Source organism: Ochotona curzoniae, unplaced genomic scaffold (assembly GCF_017591425.1).
Source record: "Ochotona curzoniae isolate NIBS_2020 unplaced genomic scaffold, NIBS_Ocur_1.0 contig_46, whole genome shotgun sequence".
In the NCBI taxonomy this organism is placed as follows: domain Eukaryota; kingdom Metazoa; phylum Chordata; class Mammalia; order Lagomorpha; family Ochotonidae; genus Ochotona; species Ochotona curzoniae.
Genome location: NW_024466340.1, coordinates 7,431,589 through 7,450,153, shown reverse-complemented (window position 1 = coordinate 7,450,153; position 18,565 = coordinate 7,431,589). Strand labels below are relative to the sequence as shown.

The window sequence follows — 18,565 nt, the reverse complement described above, 5'->3', positions numbered from 1 at the left end:
ACGTGGAAAGGGTCATACTGGGTGCCCACATGCCAATGACACCACACACATGTGGTACCCGCATGAAGCACACACACACGGTACCCACACCATCAGCACGACACGCACACGCCATCCACCCCACAAAATAACGCAGGTGCTATGGACACCATGCACTTGGGGAGCAATCCCCATGACACTGCCCTGGCAGCCAGCGGTGAGCCCACAGCTTCTGCAGCGTGTGCTGACAGGGGCTGAGCACAGGGCTCACACCGAGTGCGACAGGGCAGCACCACGCCACCCGCCTTCCCGAAGGGCAGACAGTGGACACGCGCACGCCTGCCCTCCCAACGGCCCCTGGGAGGCACAAGCCTTCCCCACACAGCCTGCCAACACAGCCTGAAATCCTCACCATATGCAAGTTCATTTAAACTTTAATTTTAATTTAATTTTTTTTAATTTAAATGTTTTTGAAAACTAAAAAGGTGGTACCACCCACTGACAACCATGCCATCTCCCCAGAGAGAGCCTGTGGGTGGTTCTAGAACAAGCAAAGGCGCTGGGACAGGGCCAGGAGGCAGCACCCACAGGAACCTGCCCCAGGGCCGGGGGGCAAGGAGGTACACACACAACTCATATACACACACATTCATAAACTCACACAGCCACACACACACAATCACACACACTCATCAATCTCACCCACGCCACACACACACACTCATCAATCTCACCCACGCCACACACACACACTCTCGCACAGTCTCACACACACCCCAGGGTTGAAGCAGGCAGCCAGGACGTCCTGGGCGTCACCCCACCCCTGGGGTCAGACCCTCGGCCACGCAGGAGGTGCCCCATGCAGCGCCCACGTGCTGCTCGGCCACGCGCTGCCCGGCCCGCAGAGGCCCGCGCCCTTCGCGTACTCACCGTGGTGTAGTAGAGCAGCACGTCCCCGCTCGTCATGTCGCCGTGCAGCACGTGCTCCTTCAGGTGCTGGATGAGGGTGCCCTGAGGGGCACACATGCCAAGGACACCTCGTGAGGTGCAGGGGCACGCGCAGTGCCAGGATGAGCCCCCACAAACCCTTCCCAGGGGCCATGGTCACTCTGCCACCTTATTCCAGCATCACCCCCAACTGTGAAAGGAGAACCCAGACCCAGAGCCCTCAGGGACCCACCCCAAGGCAGGAATAGGTGACCCTTCCTGCGGGACAGCCCCAGCCAAAGGACAGAGCAGGGCTGGGCCAGTCTCGTCCCAGCCTCCGGCTCCCCCTGGTGGCAGACAGGGAAAGGTGCAGTGGCCCAGTGCTCACCTGCAAACCTGGGGTTAGAACTCGGGAACCTTAGCCAGTGGGACCACACCCGAGCCGTGCCCCCTCCCACAAGCACCACTTGACAGGCAAGCCTGTGCAGGGGTTGCGAGCTCCAAAGTGCAGGCACCCCAACCTGGAGGCAGCCAATGTCACAGGCTCTGTGTGAGTGCCCAGTCTACGGCCTGCCTGTACCAACAGACGTGTACCAATGCTGAGTGCTCAGCCAGCCTGCTGTCCCTGGACCCAAGCTCTCCCTCGGCCCAGCAAGCACCCTTAAGAGTTTTCTGGCACCCAGAGTCCTCTGTCTGTGCCAGGATAGCAGGGAGGAAAGGCGTCTCACCATCACCACAGAGCCAGTACTATGCCAGTCAGCCTGTGCCCACAGCCCAACCCCACCCCACAGCCTGGGGACACCACCCTGCAGTGCACTCCACAGGTGCAAGCAGCTGGTTCAAGGCCACCAGCCACCTGGTGGTTCAGACTCTCACGGCTGGTGCAACGACCCATGTGCCAGACGGCCTGTGTGACCCTCGCCACCACCGAAACAGTTTCCCGAGAAGCCAGGAGGAAATGACCCTTTGAAGAGCTCCAACTCGCAGCCACCTAATGCCATGCGATGTCCCCATACACTGCCCAGGTGGGCGGGCAGCAGGCGCCACAGGGCAAACACTGGTTCCGGGGGCCCTTGCGCCAGTGGCAGGGAGGCTTGACCACCCTGTCCTCAGGCAGGCTGGGTGCCAGCACTTCGGAAATGCCTTTGATGGCCACAGGATCATGTTTCCACTTAAAGGGGAAGAGTGATCAATTCCAAGGCCAGCTGTGCGGGAGAGCCGTAATCCTCTCCCACAGAAGCTAGTGTGTGAATGTGCGCCTGTGTAAGCAGAGACACAGCCCCCATCCACTGCCAGGCCTCGACCAGGCGGAAGCTGATGCCAACAACTCCAGCCAGTCACACGGGACCACTGCCTCCAGGGTCCACATCCACAGGGAGCTGCAGCAAGGAGTCAGAGCCGGCAGTCCAATCCCAACATGCCAGAGCCTCAGCCACAAAGCACAGGGCCTGCCCCAGGAAGCAAGCTATAAATTAAAACTGGATCCTTGCCGGCCAGGACCCACACCGAGCCAGGGCAGAGACAGGACGGAAGTCAGCTGTGATGGGGTGACTGGAAGGGGGGCCTGCCCCCCCGGGGGCTCCTGCTGCGTTCATGGCCTAGCACATCCGAGGCACTGAGGGCAGCCTCACCGCCCTTGCGTCCCAAGGTCTCCAACCAGGCCTGACAGCAGGACACGACGGCCCTCACGCATGGGCCCCTGCAGCCCCATGGAGACCCCAGTGGACCCCCAGCTGCAGCCTGGCCCAAAACCGGCCGCAGTGGCCACTGGAAGCACACTCTGCACTCTGCCTTTGGAAAACCAATAAATCCCTAAGAAATAAAACAAATACCAGCGATGCAGCCGTAGTCTGCCGAATGCACGCTCTGGGTCTAAGCAGCAGACCAAAGCAAAGGGAGCCGTCTTAGGAGGCTGGGGGGCAGGACTCTGAAAGTGCACAGTGGGGGGGTGCGTGGCACAGCAGGTACCCACGTGCCCTGCCACAATGCCCAGGCTCAAGGCGCATATCTACTTCCTGTCAGGACACACCCTGTGAGCAGATGGTAGCTCAGGTGCTCAGGCCCCTGCGACCCAGGGGAGACCTGGGTGGGCTTCCTGGCTTCTGTCCTCAGCCGGGCTCACCCCAGCTGATCCAGCCATTTGGGAAACACAAAAGCTGACGAAGAGCCCCCTCTGCATAGCTTTTGGTCTGTATCTCTCTGCCTTCCAAATAAAAACAAATACTTTCTTTAGAAAATATAGTGGGGGCCCGGCGCGGTGGCGCAAGTGGTTAAAGGTCCTCGCCTTGCACACCCGGGATCCCATATGGGCGCCAGTTCTAATCCCGGCAGCCCCGCTTCCCTTCCAGCTCCCTGCTTGTGGCCTGGGAAAGCAGTCGAGGACGGCCCAAAGCTTTGGGAACCTGCACCTTGTGGGAGACTCAAAAGAGGCTCCTGGCTTCGGATCGGCATAGTATCGGCCCGTTGCGCTCACTTGGGGAGTGAATCATCGGACGGAAGATCTTCCTCTCTGTCTCTCTTCTCTGTATATCTGCCTTTCCAATGAAAAAATAATAAAAATAAATCTTTAAAAAAAAAAAGAAAGAAAGAAAATATAGTGTCGGGTCCAGCACAGTAGCCTAGTGGCTGAAGGTGCTAGGATCCCATATGAGCACCGGTTCGGGTCCCAGTTGCTCTATTTCCCATCCAGCTCCCTGCCTGTGGCCTGGGAAAGCAGTGGAGGACGGTCCAAAGCCTTGGGACCCTGCACCCGCCTGGGAGACCTGGAAGAGGCTCCTGATCGGCTCAGCTCCAGCCGTCGAGGCCGCTTGGGGAGTGAATGAGCAAATGGAAGATCTTTCTGTCTCCTCCTCTCTGCAAATCTGACTTTCCAAAAACAAAACTCAGCATCAGGAAGGGTAGGTGGCAGAAGGGTACAACAGCTGACAGCGGCCTGGGCCCCGGGGGACGGCCACACGGGCACTGCTGGGGACCTTCAGGTTGAGACCAGCTGGGCATCAACTCACTCTCCGCGGGTCAATGGCGTGTGTCCCAGGGAAGAGAACGGGAAGGTAGAAGCAGCATGAAGAAAGTGTGGCATTCGTGCAAGGAGCCAGCTCCGGGGGCCAGAGCTTACAGCCTTTCTGCCAGTCTTACCAGCACTGATCCTGTGCCCACTGCTGCCTACTGTGAAGACCTGAGCGAACAAGGTCCAGTCCCCAACCAGTGCCCCCACAGGAAGCGAGGCTAGAACCTGTTGCAAAGCCGGCAGACCTTGTCACTGTTCTCCATCTCCGTGCCAACCAGCCTGTGGGCCAAGCGCACGTGGTCCCGGGTCACCTGTGCACGCCCACACCCCCCACAGCAACGGGGGCGCAGGTATCTGATGAGGGGCTGCGGGCACCACGCTCCACAGCACCCCGGGCCATGCCCATGCAGGGCTCTCCGGCTCAACCTCTGCCTTGGTCACAGCAACCTCAGATAGGAGAGTGGTCCCCTGCACCCCTGCTCCCTGCCCACGCACCCCGCAGCACGCACCGCGCTCAGGACACCCCGAGGGGTGAAAGGTCCACACGGAGCCTGCACCCAGCTCACCTCCCTACCCCACACCCGATCGACAGAAGCCGCACTGCACTCAGGCTGGGAACGGCATGACAAGCCAGCTGCCACGTGTCCCCACCTGGACTTACCCCAGCAGAGTGCACCATGCACTTGGGTGCCCCGGTCGTGCCTGACGAGAACATAATGAATAGGGGGTGGCTGAAGGGCAGCTGCTCGAACTCCAGCTGGGGGGCTTGCTCGCCCATCCCTGTGGCCAGGAAGTCATCCAGAAACACACTGCGGACAAGTGTGGGGTGGGAGGTAAGCGGCTGGAAGCTCTGCCACGCTCTCGTGGCCGCCACAGCAGCTGGGGCCGGGGGACAGTGCTGAGGGCCACCCAGCCATCGAGCAGCCACCGTGGAGGAGCCCTCCTCAGCCCCGCCCCCGCCTGGCCTGCTGCCCACACCTGACCACCCAAAGGGAAGCCTCAGCCAGGTGGGCCTGTGTCACAACATTCCCCGCAAGGGGTGAGGGGTCCCTGCGTCGTCCCAGCCTCAAACACAAACACGGCCCATCCAGCCTCCGCCACTCGGGACATTCTCTCTCGAGGCAGGGGCCACAGTCCACTTCCTGGGACATCGGGAGTAACTGCTCTGAGCCCACAGCCCCTCCCCTGAACGCACGGCCTGCCAGGGCTACCACGTCCACCTGCTCTGCAAACGGTGCTTCTCTGAGGCCAGACACTTCACACTTCCACTCAAGTGGTCTCAGAGCCATGCAAACAGCGGTGACTCCTGAGGTAGCCGGGCAGTGGCCTGGGGTCAGACGCTGAGCCTGTGGCACCACAGCAGGCTGAGCGAAGCGGCCGCTGGTACCCTGCCGGATGCTCTCTTTGGGTACCAATCCCTGACCAACACATTCGGGAAGAGGCAGCAGGCCAGGGGGGCTGCCGGCCTCTCAGGGGAGCCAGCAGCAAGTGCACCAAGGAAAAGCACTCAGTGGGCACACTGTCCAACAGGACTGTTGACGCCAATCTAGGGAGCCAGGCTTGGCCCCTCCCAAACCTGCCCGAACTCCAGGCCACAGAGGGCGGGCCCTGGGACTGTGCCTGTTCTGCCATCGCTGGCATGGGGGTGGAGAGGGGACCCGCCCTGCAAGCAACCAGTGCCCCGTCTACCAAATGTCAGCTTTCCTACAGCTTTCCCCGCACTCTTCTGGCAGCGGGCAGCAGCCTGGTACCTGTTTGGAATCTTGGAGATGTCGATCGTCTCTCTGGTGGCCACGTAGGGGATCACCACCACCTTCTTCAGGTCGGGAAGCCCTGGGAGGAGAGGAGAAAACTCGAGGTCGCAAGACAGACATGCGGCTGCCGACGGCTGTGGCCTCAGGGCCGGCCACCGGGGTCCGCACTGGCCGCTTCCGAGGGCCCTGGGCTCCCGCACTGCTGTCACCGCCACACACCGCCAGGGACGGCCACACACCTCGAACCACCCGCTGCAGCTTCTCCATGTGGCTGTGCTCCTTGCCATTGTAGACAACGGCCTCCACGGAGAACAAGAGCTTCGGCTGGATCTGCGAGAACCGGTCCAGCACGCCCTGAAAGCAGGAAGCGGGACTCACCACGGCATGCCCGGCCCTCAGGACACCCAGCCGCCGACGGCAGAGGCCCCAACCAGGGGCGCCCTGCGTCCTAGCAGAAAACCCATGGTGACATGCCCAGAAGGCATCAACTTCAGGGAACACCCAGGAGGTCGTACAGGCATGGCCTGCCACACAAACCCACTCACCCCAGCCAGACTGGCTACCTCACGGAGGAACCCCGTCTCCTGCAGCTGTGGTCATTCCCAGCCTGGGTTCCCCGGCCCCTTCAGCTGAAGAGGAGCCCGAGCCCTCGTCCCACATGGCACCCTGTGCCCACTGCAGCACCCCCTGCTCGTTCTGCACGCAGGCTCTTCCCTCCCGCCCAGGGCATCCCTTTCCTAAACTCCACCCATGAGGGCCAGACTTGCGCCTGAGTGGCTGCAACAGACAGGCACTGCCTCGGCCGGTAACACCCATGGGTACTCCCTGGTGTCCGTCTGCAGGCGACAGCACTCAAACGCCTGTGCTCAGACCCACTCCCTAAAGCTAGGGAAGAAGTGGGCGTCTGTGTCCACCCGAAGTTCCTGGTGCTAGCAGACAGACTCTCACAAGCTTGAATCGGAGTGGACAGGCCCCTGTTTGCTCCCAGCGCTCAGGGATCTGCTCTGATGGGCCAGCAACAGAGTGGAAGAAGTGCTGCAGCCAGCCGCGGCCACAGCAGATCACAGCGACCTGTTTCCAGGCCTGTGGTTCCTGGGAACACCCTCCCTACTGACCACACTGCAACCCCAAGCCAGCTGCACAGCCACCAAGGACCCTGGGGACTACAGAGGCCACCTCCAACTACTGGCCCTGTTCAGAAACCAGAGGACACTGAGGACAAGTAACTGACCCTGGGGCACACGACCAGCAGGGCCAGGCCAGCCCAGCCCAGCCAGCAGGCATCACAGACTCATGTCTGGGCAGAGTCTGACTCAGAACTAGAAAATTCAGCAGCCAAGGGAGTGGGAGGCAGGGCCAGCTGTGCCCCAGCAGGGTTGTCCTTGCTCTAGGATGCCCCCAAGGCTCCGCCCATGGCCGGGGAGGAAAACCAGAGGGCCCTGTTGCTTCTGTGTCCACCTTATAACAGAGCCCTGGGGCTGGATGCCACGCAGGCGTCCAGTCATGCCTCCCACTGTCTGGGCTGCCCTGAGCCGCTGGACGCATCCATGGGGGGGGAAGTGGTTGCTCCAGGACAAACAGCGCATGCTAAGGCATCAAGACCACCAGACTGGATCGCTCTACCTCCCGGGACCATGCATCACGAACCAGAACACAGGAGCCCATTGTGACCTCACTTCCTGCTCCACCTCCCGGGACCATGTATCACGAACCAGAACACAGGAGCCCATCGTGACCTCACTTCCTGTTCCACCTGGCCCACCGTGACACCCCCTAGACCTGGCTGCACCCCAGGATGGGCCCCAACTCACGTTCACCCCAAAGTCTGGGGACGTGGAGCTCCAGATGGCTCCAATGCTTGCTGCAGCCAGCATGGCCTCCACAGCGTGTGCGCCGTTGGGCAAATAACCTGCGGAGGAACACAGGGAATGTGGGCGAGCGTGCTCCCACACCACGTGCACAGGCCGGGGCTCCAGGTGCACAGGAACACCGGTCACACCCCCGCCCACCCTGGTCCTGCCTCTTACGCTCGGTGTAGCAGGCCCTAACCCAAGCGGGACCCACCGCCTGGTGATGGGCATTTGGCCAGCGACCCACCCTACTCCCAAAGCACCACATGCCCAACCTGCGTGGGTGGCGGGGGAACAACTTCACAGCTGGGCCTTCCAACTCCCACCTGATGCCTCCCCGGCCCCGGGGACTGTGGCCAGGTGGAGCCACATCCTGCCACCATACCCTGGAGTGGCTGCAGCTTTCAAACTCTCAAGCTGCAGCTCCGCTCCAGCTTGTCACCAACAAAGGCCCCAGGAGCAGCAGCGACAGCTCAGGTAGCTGGGGTGCCGTCACCCACAGCAGAACCAGGCCGAGTCCTGGGCCAAGCCACAGGCCCCTGTAGGCATCGGGGCTGGGGACCAGTGCACGGGACGAGCACTCCCCTGGGTGGCCACCCTCAGGGAGAGCTGGAAACAAGGTGTTCTTAGTTAGAAATCGCCTTGCTCCACCGGGAACCGGGGCAGGCTGGGCACAGGCCCCACCCCACCACGGGCAGGCCCCTGCTCCCTGCTTCCCACCTGCCCCTTACTCTATGGTCCAAGGGTGATGGTGGGGGCGCAGCACAGGGCAAGGTGGGCAAGGCCCCCAGGATCAGGTTCTGTCTGTCCCCGTCCTCCCCTCAGGGTTGCCGGGCCCCGTGGACTGCTGCCTCCCGCAGGACACCTGGCCTCGCTACAGGCTGCATCAGTGCCAGGACCACATTTTCCTCCAGGCCAGGGCAAAGTCCTCACTGCGCCTCTGCCAATGCACCCGGCTGGCACTGACTACACCCCTCAGTGTAGTTCCCCTTAGTCGTGGAACCGTTTCACGCTCAGGACAGTGTGGGCATAAAGCACGTCAAGGCACCGCGGACCAGGGCGCTCTTGCCGCATGAACAAGGCTGTGTGCACTCTGCGCTACCCCGGCTCACCCCAAATCACCCACCCCCGCCACCCCGCTGCCGTCTCGCCCCCGCTCCTGCCACCAGCCCAGAGGACACCTACCGACCACACGGTCTCCCTTCCTCACGCCCATCTTCCTCATGGCGGCTGCAAACAGAGCCACCTGCTGCCGCAGCTCCTCAAAGGTCACCTTCACGATCTCCTCTCTGCCTTCCCCTGCGGACAGCGAAGGGCAGGTAGGCCTGGTCACCAGCAGGACAGACAAGACCAAGCTGTGTCAACCAGGCTCTGAGTGCAGGCCTGGGCCACGGCAAGGCCATGGCGATACTCTCCCGGGAGAGGAAGGTCCCTGGGAGCCGGGAGAACATCCCGGGCAGACGACCATCGGGAGGGTATTTCACACACACAGGCGCTCCAGGACATGACGGCAGCACACGGCAGGCTGCAACGACAGAACAGCGCAGCCCCTGGGCCCCTCCACACTCCCTGCGTGGTCACACGGCCTAACTGCCACACAGGTCCAAGCCGGGAGACCAGCGCAGGCACGCGGTCCTGGGCATGGCTTTGCACCATCTACAGCCACAGTCCAGGTGAAGGGCAGCTCCAGACACACAAAGGACCTTGCCGCTCACAGACAGAGAGACAGACACGTGCGCACACACACGTACACCAGAGGTGCAGCACACACAGACACACACATGCACACAGAGACACGGACGCACACATGGACCAACGCTCACACAAGTGAACCTGTCTGTAAAGCCCCTGCGAGCTTGCCGTGTGAATGCAGCCCCACAGCAGGAGCTTTTCCATTTGGTGCAAAGCCCTTGAATCATGTAATTTTTACATGTATCACTAATTTGCCGATTTATTCCTGAGTGGCTGAAAGGCAGCTAGGGACGTGGACACAACTTCACCGAGCGTACGCCAGGGTCGCCGCAGGTACGAGGTTCTCCCCGCAAGTCCATGCAAGAAACCTAAGGGGGCTGCTACCTCCTTTCCACAGAGAGGTCGAGCAACTCACCCCCGTCACACAGCAACGGCATGAGGGATGGGACCCGAGCCCCAATCCTTTCACACTCACTTGCCCCCAAAAAGCACAAACGTCAACCATCACACAGACTGCCAGCCCAGCTCCAGCCGTTGTAGCCATCTGAGAAATGAACCAGCAGATGGAAAAGCTCTGACTCTCCCTCTTTCTGTAATTCTGCCTTTCAAATAAAAAAAATAAACACATCTTTTTTTAAAAGTGTAACGACACACTGGCATCGCGACACAGCATGTCAAGCTGCCATCACTGGCATCCCCTATCAGGACACTACCCGCTCCAACCCAACTCCCTGCCGACGCGCCTGGGAAAGCAGCTCATGATGGGCCAAGTGCCTGCGCCCTCACTCACATGGCAGACCCCGCTGGAGTGCCAGTCCCAGCACTGTCTGTCCCTGCCAGCTGATGGGGGCCTGTGAGAGTGAACCAACAGCTCAGTACTGCGTGTGGAGGTGTGCGGGTGTGGGGGTGGCTGGGAGTGCCAACACAGAAGGTTCCACATCTCCACCTGAATGGATCTCTGCAGGACAGGAGAAAACCCTCCATGGCCAAGGTATACCCAGGTCTGCCACTCAGACAAAACCCTGGCCACTTAGCTCACTTTGGGAGATGCCTCAAACACCGTGCCACACCAAGCCAATGTCACTTAATACTGCTTCTGTTTAATAAACCTTCAGCTTTACAAAAACCCATTTAATCAGGGAGCCAACAACCCTAGCTCATTACCAGGAAAACCCCCAGCGTATTTCAACACTTCATTGATGTCAATTCTTCTGCAGCTTGCTTACGACAGGGCAGGCCGTGTGGCACAGCCAGTTGAGGTGCTGTCTGCAAGCCTGGCACGCCATCGGAGTGCTGGCCCCTGCCGCTGTGCCTGGGAAAGCAGCAGAGCAGCTCCAAGGGCTTGGGTCCCTCCGTCCACACAGGGAGCTCCAGGCTCCTAGATTCAGTCTAGCCATGCCGGGGCCCATGTGGCAATATGGAGAATGAACCACAGACGGAAAATCTCCCTACCTCTCTAACTCTGTCTTTCAAATAAATAAATAAACATTTAAACAGAAAAAACTGCTAAAAACTTAAATTGGATAGTCCTTTAAGAATTATATATACTGGGCCTGGAGTGGCAGCCTCGCGGCTGAAGTCCTCGCCTTGCACGTGCCAGGATCGTATATGGTGTTGGTTCATATACTGGCGACCTTGCTTCCCACTCAGCTCTCAGCTTGTGGCCTGGGAAAGCAGTTAAGGAGACCCAAACCCTTGGGACCCTGCACCCGCATGGGAGACCCAGAAGAGACTCCTGGCTCCTGGCTTCGGATTGGCTCAGCTCCGGCCATTGTGGCCGCTTGAAGAGTGAATCATCGGACGCAAGATCTTCCTCTATGTCTCTCTTTCTCCCTGTATATCTGACGTCCCAATAAAAATAAATCTTAAAAAAAAAAAAAAAAAGAATATATATCTTGTTTGAGAGGCAGCCAAGCAACACAGTGGCTCGCCCCGAACGCCCACAGGGCACGGGCTCCGTCCAGCTCTCCCGCCCGGGTGCAAGGGCCCGGGCACTCGGCTGCCTCCCAGGAACACCAGCAGGAAGTCAGACGGGAAGGAGTAGCCGGGACTCCACCCAATCACTGCATCGGGGTGAAGGCATCCCGCTTACTGCGCAGCAGAGCCACGTCCCTCCCCGGCTCATTCTTCAAGCTTGTTTATTTCTTTAAGATCTATTCTTTCTGGAAAGGCAGATTTATGGGAGAGAGACAGGAAGATCTTCATTCACAGGTTCACTCTGCAATGGCCGGAGCGGAGTCGATCCAAATCCAGGAGCCCGGAGTTCCTCCGAGTCTCCCACACAGGTGCAGGGGCCCAAGGCTTTGCGCTGTCTGCTTCTGCTTTTTCAGGCCACAGGCAGAGAGAAGTGGAGCAGTCAGGACAGAAAATGGCCCATGGGGTTTCAGTGCTCGATGGGGAAGGATTAGCCGATTGAGCTGTTGAACCAAGCTCCGCAAGCTTTATTCCAAGAGAAGCCAAGGACCTCTGCGGTGCCACAAGTTAAGCTAACACTGGCGACGCCAGCATCCCAGGAGGGCCAGTTCGAGTCCCGGCTGCTCCACTTCCGAGCCAGCTCCATGCTAATGCTCCTGGGAAAGCAGAAACAGATGGCATGAGTTCTGGAGGCCGCGCCACCCACGTGAGAGGCCACGTCAGGCTCCTGGATCGGACAGGGAGCAGTCTGGGACACTGTCTCCATTTCCATAGTGAACCACCAGATGAAAGATTTCTCTCCTGTGTAACTCTTTCAAGTAAGAAAATGTTCAAGAAAAAAAAAAAAAGAAAGAAAATGAAAAAAGCAGCAAACAAGAAGTCAGTGAGAGACCGTGGCCGTAATCAGAGTTCCTTCACAACTTTCCAAGGCGCTCACAGCGAGGGCCCACAGACACAGGGCACCAGGCCAGGGCACCAGGGCACCAGGGCACCAGGCCTGCATCCGGGGCCTCTCCAGACAACACCGCCTGCCCCCAAAGGCCCCGGAGGAGCCACGGGCCAGAACTCACTTGCCACGTAGAGAGCCACCCTGTCATTCTTGGCATGCCGCAGCAGGTTCTCCGCATAGTTGAGGCGACTGCCGCGGAACCACTCCGGGACATCAGCGATGCCTTTTGACGTGTCCACAACCTAGAGGGCGACAGCAGACCCAGCCCTGACGTGGCCGTGACACGGGCTGCACCAGCTGAGCCGCTGGTCCAAGGCCGCGTTAACTCATCCTCCATGCTGACCCTGAAAACACCCTGAAGGCTTGAACCCCAACATGGAAATTCACACATCCTGGGCAGCCTCCCCTTTCAACCAATGTTCATGGAGCACCAGATTCCACAGTCAGCGGGGCCAGCAAGCGGCAGGAGGCAGAGCCCAGACCCTCTCTGTCCTCCTCGGCGAGCTGGCCAACGCACAGTGGCTCAATCTTCCAGAATGGCTTGCCCCCAAAGGACAACAGGAAGGCACAGGGGTTGGAATTCGGGAGTCCTTCCCCCACCCCAGTATTTACCAGTTAGCAGGTAAGAAATGAACAGCACTCCGGACTCCAGGCAGCTTTCAAAACTGCAGCCAACTAAAGGTACTGAAAACCACCAGGCCACGCATGAAGTGCTTTAAGCGGCAAAGCACATGCGCTGTGCATTTACCGCAGCCTAACACTTCTCAGAACCCCACTCTACTGCTGAGGGTCAGCCAAGCTCTGGGACAGGGCCCGAGCAGGCGAGAGGCAGGGAAGGGGGTGCGTGGCCAGGTGGCATCCATGAGGTGAGGGAGTGGGCTTCAGCATCCTCCTAAGGAACTACTCCACTGTGCCAAGTGACCTTCACAGCGACCCTGGCCAGGTGCCACTCACCTCATCATACATACGGGAGAAGACGAGGCCGCTGAACTTCCAGAACTCTGCCCAGAAGTCCGAATACGACGCCACGGACCAGTGATACAGGTCGTTGTAACTCTCTGCAAAGGAGACAAGAGGTGCAGTCACCCAGGAGGACAGGTGTGGCAGGCTTGCTCAGAAGGGACTGCGGACCCAAATGCCCCGTGGCCCAGGGAGGAGCCAGCTCAGCTGGGCGGAGGTTCCCCAGGACCGCGTGTTCCCACAGGCAGTCCAGGCACCATCTGAGTCTTCAACCGTGGCTCAAGCCGCTGCTAACCAATCGACCTCAGGCAGGTTCCCCAGGCTGTCCACCACCCTCGTGACACAGGCTGACAGATAGGTGCCCCCTTCAGAGGGCTGCCAGGAGAGCTCAGTGAGCTGAGCACAGGGCTGGGACATGATGGGGCTGCGCCCTGTAGGCCCAGGCAGTCTGAGGCCACAGGCTGGAGACCAGTGGCCTGTGCTGGACTGCCCACTGGACGGCCCGCGTCACACCGCAGTGGGGGAAGGCTAGGCAGAGTTATTCACTTTGATCTTGAAGTAAGGAAGACATCTGTATGTTTCAAGATCACAAACGTACAAAGGTTCTATGGCAAAAAGCACCCCTCCTCTTGCCCAGAGCATCTCCAGGCCGGAATTACAGACACTCCTGCGTCTCCGGAAGTCCTCAGCTGTGTCAGTGTCCACCACCCTCTCCCACAGGAAGCACAGCACGTGGCGCACAGCAGGCCCAGCCCAGGAACCTCACACACGTCTCCTGGCCCATCTGATGCCTCCAAGCAGGACACCCATCCACACACACTCCCAAAGGCCAAACAACAGCTGGCTCCAGGGCCCCGCCTCCTGGGCTCACCAGGACAACCTTCCAAACACCACGGCTTCACTCTCCTGGCTGACAGAGCTCGGGGGCTCTGTGTCTCTGATTTTCCCACAAACAGCAGCCTGCTTTATGTGCTCGTCTCTTTCTTCTTTCGCTCAATGTTCGCTGGAGATCTTGCCCCATCAAAGTCTGAAAACCTGCCTCGCTCTTTTTAGTGGCTGTATAATACTCCAGTGAAGCTGAACTACAGCACATCCAGCCACGTTCCTAGCCAAAGCAGTGCCACGTGCTTTGCTCCCGAGCCACAGCCCTGGGGTCGAGCCAGGATGGCAGAGGCTGGCAGCAGTAGGGAGGCACCGTGGAGCACAAAGGCTGAGCTGACCCCCTCGCTGCCAGCCATCAACTGCACCGTCCTTGCTGGTCCAGGCACTGTTCAGTCCATGACCCTCCCCTCCCTGCTGTCCCCTCTAGCCTTGGCCATGCTGGGCTCAGGAGCAGGAGAGCGGCTGTCAGGGCTGGGGCCAAAGAGGGCATGGGCCAGCCCCGGCACTGGCGCAGGGTGTGGGCCCTGGGAGGATGCAACAGCTGAGGCCCAGAGAGCGAGCGGGAGGGAGCAGGTGCAATGGGAGTCGGTACAGAGGTCAGAGCCGAGATCGGGGACAGGCTGCAGAGCCTGGAGCCCCACGAACCAGCTGGGTTAGGGTTAGGTTCAGGGCGGAGTGCCATACCTCCCCCAGCCATTCCCCAGGGCCCACAGCTGTCTGAACACACAGCGATGGTGGGGCTGGGAACCTGGGCCAGCTCAGCCAGCCTTTCTAGCACTCAGTTTCCTACTGGACTACTCCTGCAGCAGTGGAGTGGCTGACCCCGAGAGGAGCCACCCTCCAGCTGCCAGGCCCCACAGTCCCACAGTACTCGTCTCCTCTCTCCCAGCCTTGTCTTAAAAACCACGTTCCTCCCAAACAGCATCACTGCAGCGACAGAACCCAGTCCAGACACTGCCCCAGCAGCTCAGGAAGGCACGGGTACACGGAAGACCAGCCCTGACTGTTAACTCCAGCTTCTGCCTCATCGTCCTCTGGGCTCCCCTTCCTCCTGCTGACCCACCTGCACCTGCGAATCCCAGCTGTCTCAGTCGGCAACCACCCTGTTTTAAAGACGGATGCAGAAGGCAGGAGCAGAAAGCTCCATCCAGGCCTCCTCTGGCCAAGACTCTGCCTCCCCTCGAGCCAGGGCTTCGCAGTGAGCCAAGGACACGGATCCAATCTGCCGTGCTCCTGGGACTCGTGGTGCTGACAGCCCCTCTGTGCCCAAGCTGCCCCCAGACCCACTACACCTGAGCTGAGAGCAGCACCTGAGCCTTAGGCCTTGGCCCGATCCCCCAGGTGCCTGCAGACAGCTGCTGTGCAGCTGACACAAGGACACTCAGCAAAAGGCGTCTCCTGTGAGACTGGTGCCTGCTCCTTGCCGCTTGGCCCCTAGGGCCACATGCCCTTACGCTGGCTGCAGCGGCACACCACCCCTAGCAAGCCTGCATCGAGGGATCCGAGTCCACAGGGGAGCTTTATGGGGAGCAAGGACACAAACAAACCAACACATGTCTGGATGTGGAAAGGGGGACACAAAACTCCACCAGGGCCTGCCTCTCCAGAAACAGGCGGAATCCTGCAGACCGCAGGCCGAGATGCGCTGACGGCTGGCCGGCCAGGGCAGATGGGCCCCTCCCTCCAGGTGTGCCTGGCTCTGTGGACGCCCCATCAACAGCACTGCTCCCCCTGGACGCCAGCTGCAAGCAGGCACAGGCGCTGTCAGCGACAAAGGTGACCACCAATCCACGAAGGGGCAAGCAGGAGCTGTATGCACTCGGCAAAGGAAAGGAACACGACCCAGGGAACAGGTGGCCGCTGAGTCGGGGATGGGCAAGGGAATGAAGAGAGACAGGTGGGGCAAGAGGCTGAGCTTCCGGCACCCACTCCAGCCCAGAGCACCCAGCCAGGGGCCAAGGAGCCGCCGGCGGGGGGGGGGGGGGGGGGGGGGGGGGACACAGACCCCGCACTTGTCAGGCAGCAGGCTTCTCACAGCAGTTTCCCAACTTTCACATGCAACAGTGTGTCCTGGGGTCAACTGGGACCCGCAGGCCAATCAGAAGCTGAGGAGGAAAGACACCCAGCAAGTCAGCCTATGAGCCACTCAGTCCCCTGCTGTGTGCTGCCCCAGGGCACCCTCACTCCACCACTTCCTCCTGCCCAGAGCAAGTGCTGGGGCGCAGGAAGGAGGGTGCCCACGGCAGAGGGCTGCCCTCAGGGCAGACAAGAACAGGTCAGTACCAGAAGGGATGGAACCAAACGGGACCCACAGCTTCCTGGGCTCCCTACTCCCCGCCTGGCCAACACACATGAATTCAGCAAGCCACCCAGGCAAGCCCTGAGAGCACCCAGACACACACCTGTCTCCCAGTGGGAGGGAGCAGGCCGCCAAGGGCAGGGACGCTGGGACAGGGCGGGGGCTGCCAGGTGCCAGCAGCCACTGGGAGCCTCTGGGCCAGCAGGAACCAAGCCACACCTGTGCCTCCCCATCACCCCAGCAAAGCAGGAAACAGGAAACCCAGGCCTGTTCAGAGGAGGCAAAGAGGCCCCCGGGAGAGGAGGAGTTATTGAGTCAGGCAGCCCGGTGCAGGGCAAAGGAACTCCAGCTCCGGCCCCAGCCGGTGACGCCACCACTAGAAACAAGGCAGTGTCGGGGCTGGGCAGAAAATCCTGAGGGATGCCCGGGCGGGCGGGCAGGCGGTAGGACCGGCCAGCCAGGCGGCCCCTAAGTCCCAGAGGCACACGCGCAGCAGAGCGTCCGAGCGCCAAGGCAGTGGCTCAGAGCATCCTCTGACCACAGGTCCCGACGGGAGGCGTGGGGCCAGGGACAGCTGCACCCCGGCCCGGAGGAGAGCACCCCACGCCGGCCTCGGCCGGGGGAGAGCACCGAAGGCCCTGGCCCAGAAGGGGCCCCCAGCCAAGGCCCTGACCGACCTAGAAGGGGTGTTCCTCCGGGGAGCGGGCAGCCCCGCGCGCACAGGCGATGCGGCGCTCGGGAAGCACCTCCACCCCGGGAGACGGACCTCCGGGTCCAGGGACGGGAAACTGACCACCGACAGCCCCCCAGGCCTCCTCGGCCAGCAACCAGGGACCCCGGCGCGGGGGGCGCGCCTCACCCAGCGCCAGGCCGCAGGCGGCGCCGGCCACCGCGCGGAAGCGGTCCATCTGCGTGGTCCTCTTGCTGTCCGGCTCCCACATCACCTGGCCCTCCATGATCTCGTCGCGCCCGGCCCGCGCCTCCTTGGACATGGCTAGGGGCGCTGGGGGCCGGCGGGGGGCGGCTGGGGCGCTGGGGGCCGGCGGGGGGCGGCTCGGGGCGCTGGCGGCCGGGGCTGGGGCGCTGGCGGCTGGGAGCGCACGTCTGAGCCGCCGCCGCCGTTCCCGCGGGACACCCGGCGCGCCCCGCCTCGGCCGGCGCCGCCCAGCGCGTGTAACCCTCCGCCGGACGCGCGGCGCAAAGAGTGCCCGCCGCGGGGACGGCGCGTGCGCGCAGGCGCGAGGGGCGGGGCGTCGGGCCCGCCGCGGCTTCCTTCGCGAACGCGAGCGGCCGTGGCGCAAACGCGCGGTGCGAGGCGACCGGGCGTGCAGGCAGAGTGGCTCTGAGCCGAAGTAAACGTCCCCCGCTAGTCCCGTTTGCTTTTTGAGCTGTTCTCGTTGCACTGAGTGGGCAGGGGGGCATCACACGCGGTTATAAGGCACACGGGCACAGGCACTCGTGAATTTTCTCTTGTTGACGAGAGCAGTGTTCCCAGGCAGCGTGCCTGTGGGCCTCGGGACGCACACGAGGGAGGGCCCCAGGAGTTGGCTTCGGACCCAGGCAGTGTCCAGGGCCGGGGGTGAGCCCAGAGTGGGTGAGCCCAGAGGAGTCCCGAAGGCGGGCAGAGGCTGCAGGTGAGCCCCCGGGGTCCGCGCGGCCGGCCTGGGACTGCTGAGCCTGCCAGGCTGCGATCCGGAGGAGCCTGACCTTGGTCCATAACCTCCCAGCTGGTTCGCCAGTCCCCCGCACAACTCCGACCCAGGAATGCACAACCGAAGGAACACTGGAGGGAGCTGGATGGGAAGTGGGCCACCAGGATTCGATCCAGCGCCCATATGGGATCCCAGCGCATGCAAGGCGAGGACTTTTAGCTGCTAGGCTACTGTGTCAGGCCTGTCTTTTCGCATTTATTGGAAATGTAGTGTTAGAAAAAGAGGGAGAAATGGAGACATAGCTTCACCCTTGATGCCACGATGCTGGCACCAGTCTCTGTTCCTTACCATCTCCCTGCCATGGCACCCAGCAGGCTTTCCAAGGTCTTGCACAGTCAGCCATTAGCCAACAGAAGAAATGACGCAAGCACGCCAAGCCCCCTGGCCCGAGTGGAGAGCAGTCCCACGACAGAGGCATGAGACCTTGGGAACAGCCTGAGGTTCCCCAAGGGCTAGACTGCAGGTGTGGGAGAGGAAGCCACAGGGCCAGCTGCCCCCCGGGCCGCTCCGGAACAATCTCATGGCGGGCTAACCGAGAGCTGGAACAGGCAGAGTGGCTGTCACTCGGGGCAGTCACCCCTGCCGCCCAGGCTACTGGAATCGCTCCGTCAGGGTCCACCTGCACCTAGGGTCTGCACCC

At 61.2% G+C, this 18,565-nt stretch overlaps 1 protein-coding gene across 4 annotated transcripts in view; it reads right to left on the bottom strand.

The window, feature by feature from the left end:
- Positions 1-17,245, bottom strand: part of AACS (acetoacetyl-CoA synthetase) — a 30,226-nt gene extending 12,981 nt beyond the window's left edge. For all 4 annotated transcript variants that reach the window (XM_040987142.1, XM_040987143.1, XM_040987145.1 and 1 more), the window contains exons 1-9: positions 17,073-17,245; positions 13,027-13,130; positions 12,194-12,314; positions 8,703-8,816; positions 7,479-7,576; positions 5,907-6,021; positions 5,665-5,746; positions 4,575-4,722; positions 910-990 (exon numbers count right to left, since the gene is read on the bottom strand). In XM_040987142.1, the coding sequence (XP_040843076.1) occupies positions 910-990; positions 4,575-4,722; positions 5,665-5,746; positions 5,907-6,021; positions 7,479-7,576; positions 8,703-8,816; positions 12,194-12,314; positions 13,027-13,130; positions 17,073-17,205 (996 nt within the window). In that variant the 5' untranslated portion in view covers positions 17,206-17,245. The remainder of the gene's footprint in view (positions 1-909; positions 991-4,574; positions 4,723-5,664; positions 5,747-5,906; positions 6,022-7,478; positions 7,577-8,702; positions 8,817-12,193; positions 12,315-13,026; positions 13,131-17,072) is intronic.
- Positions 17,246-18,565: the final 1,320 nt, after the last annotated feature.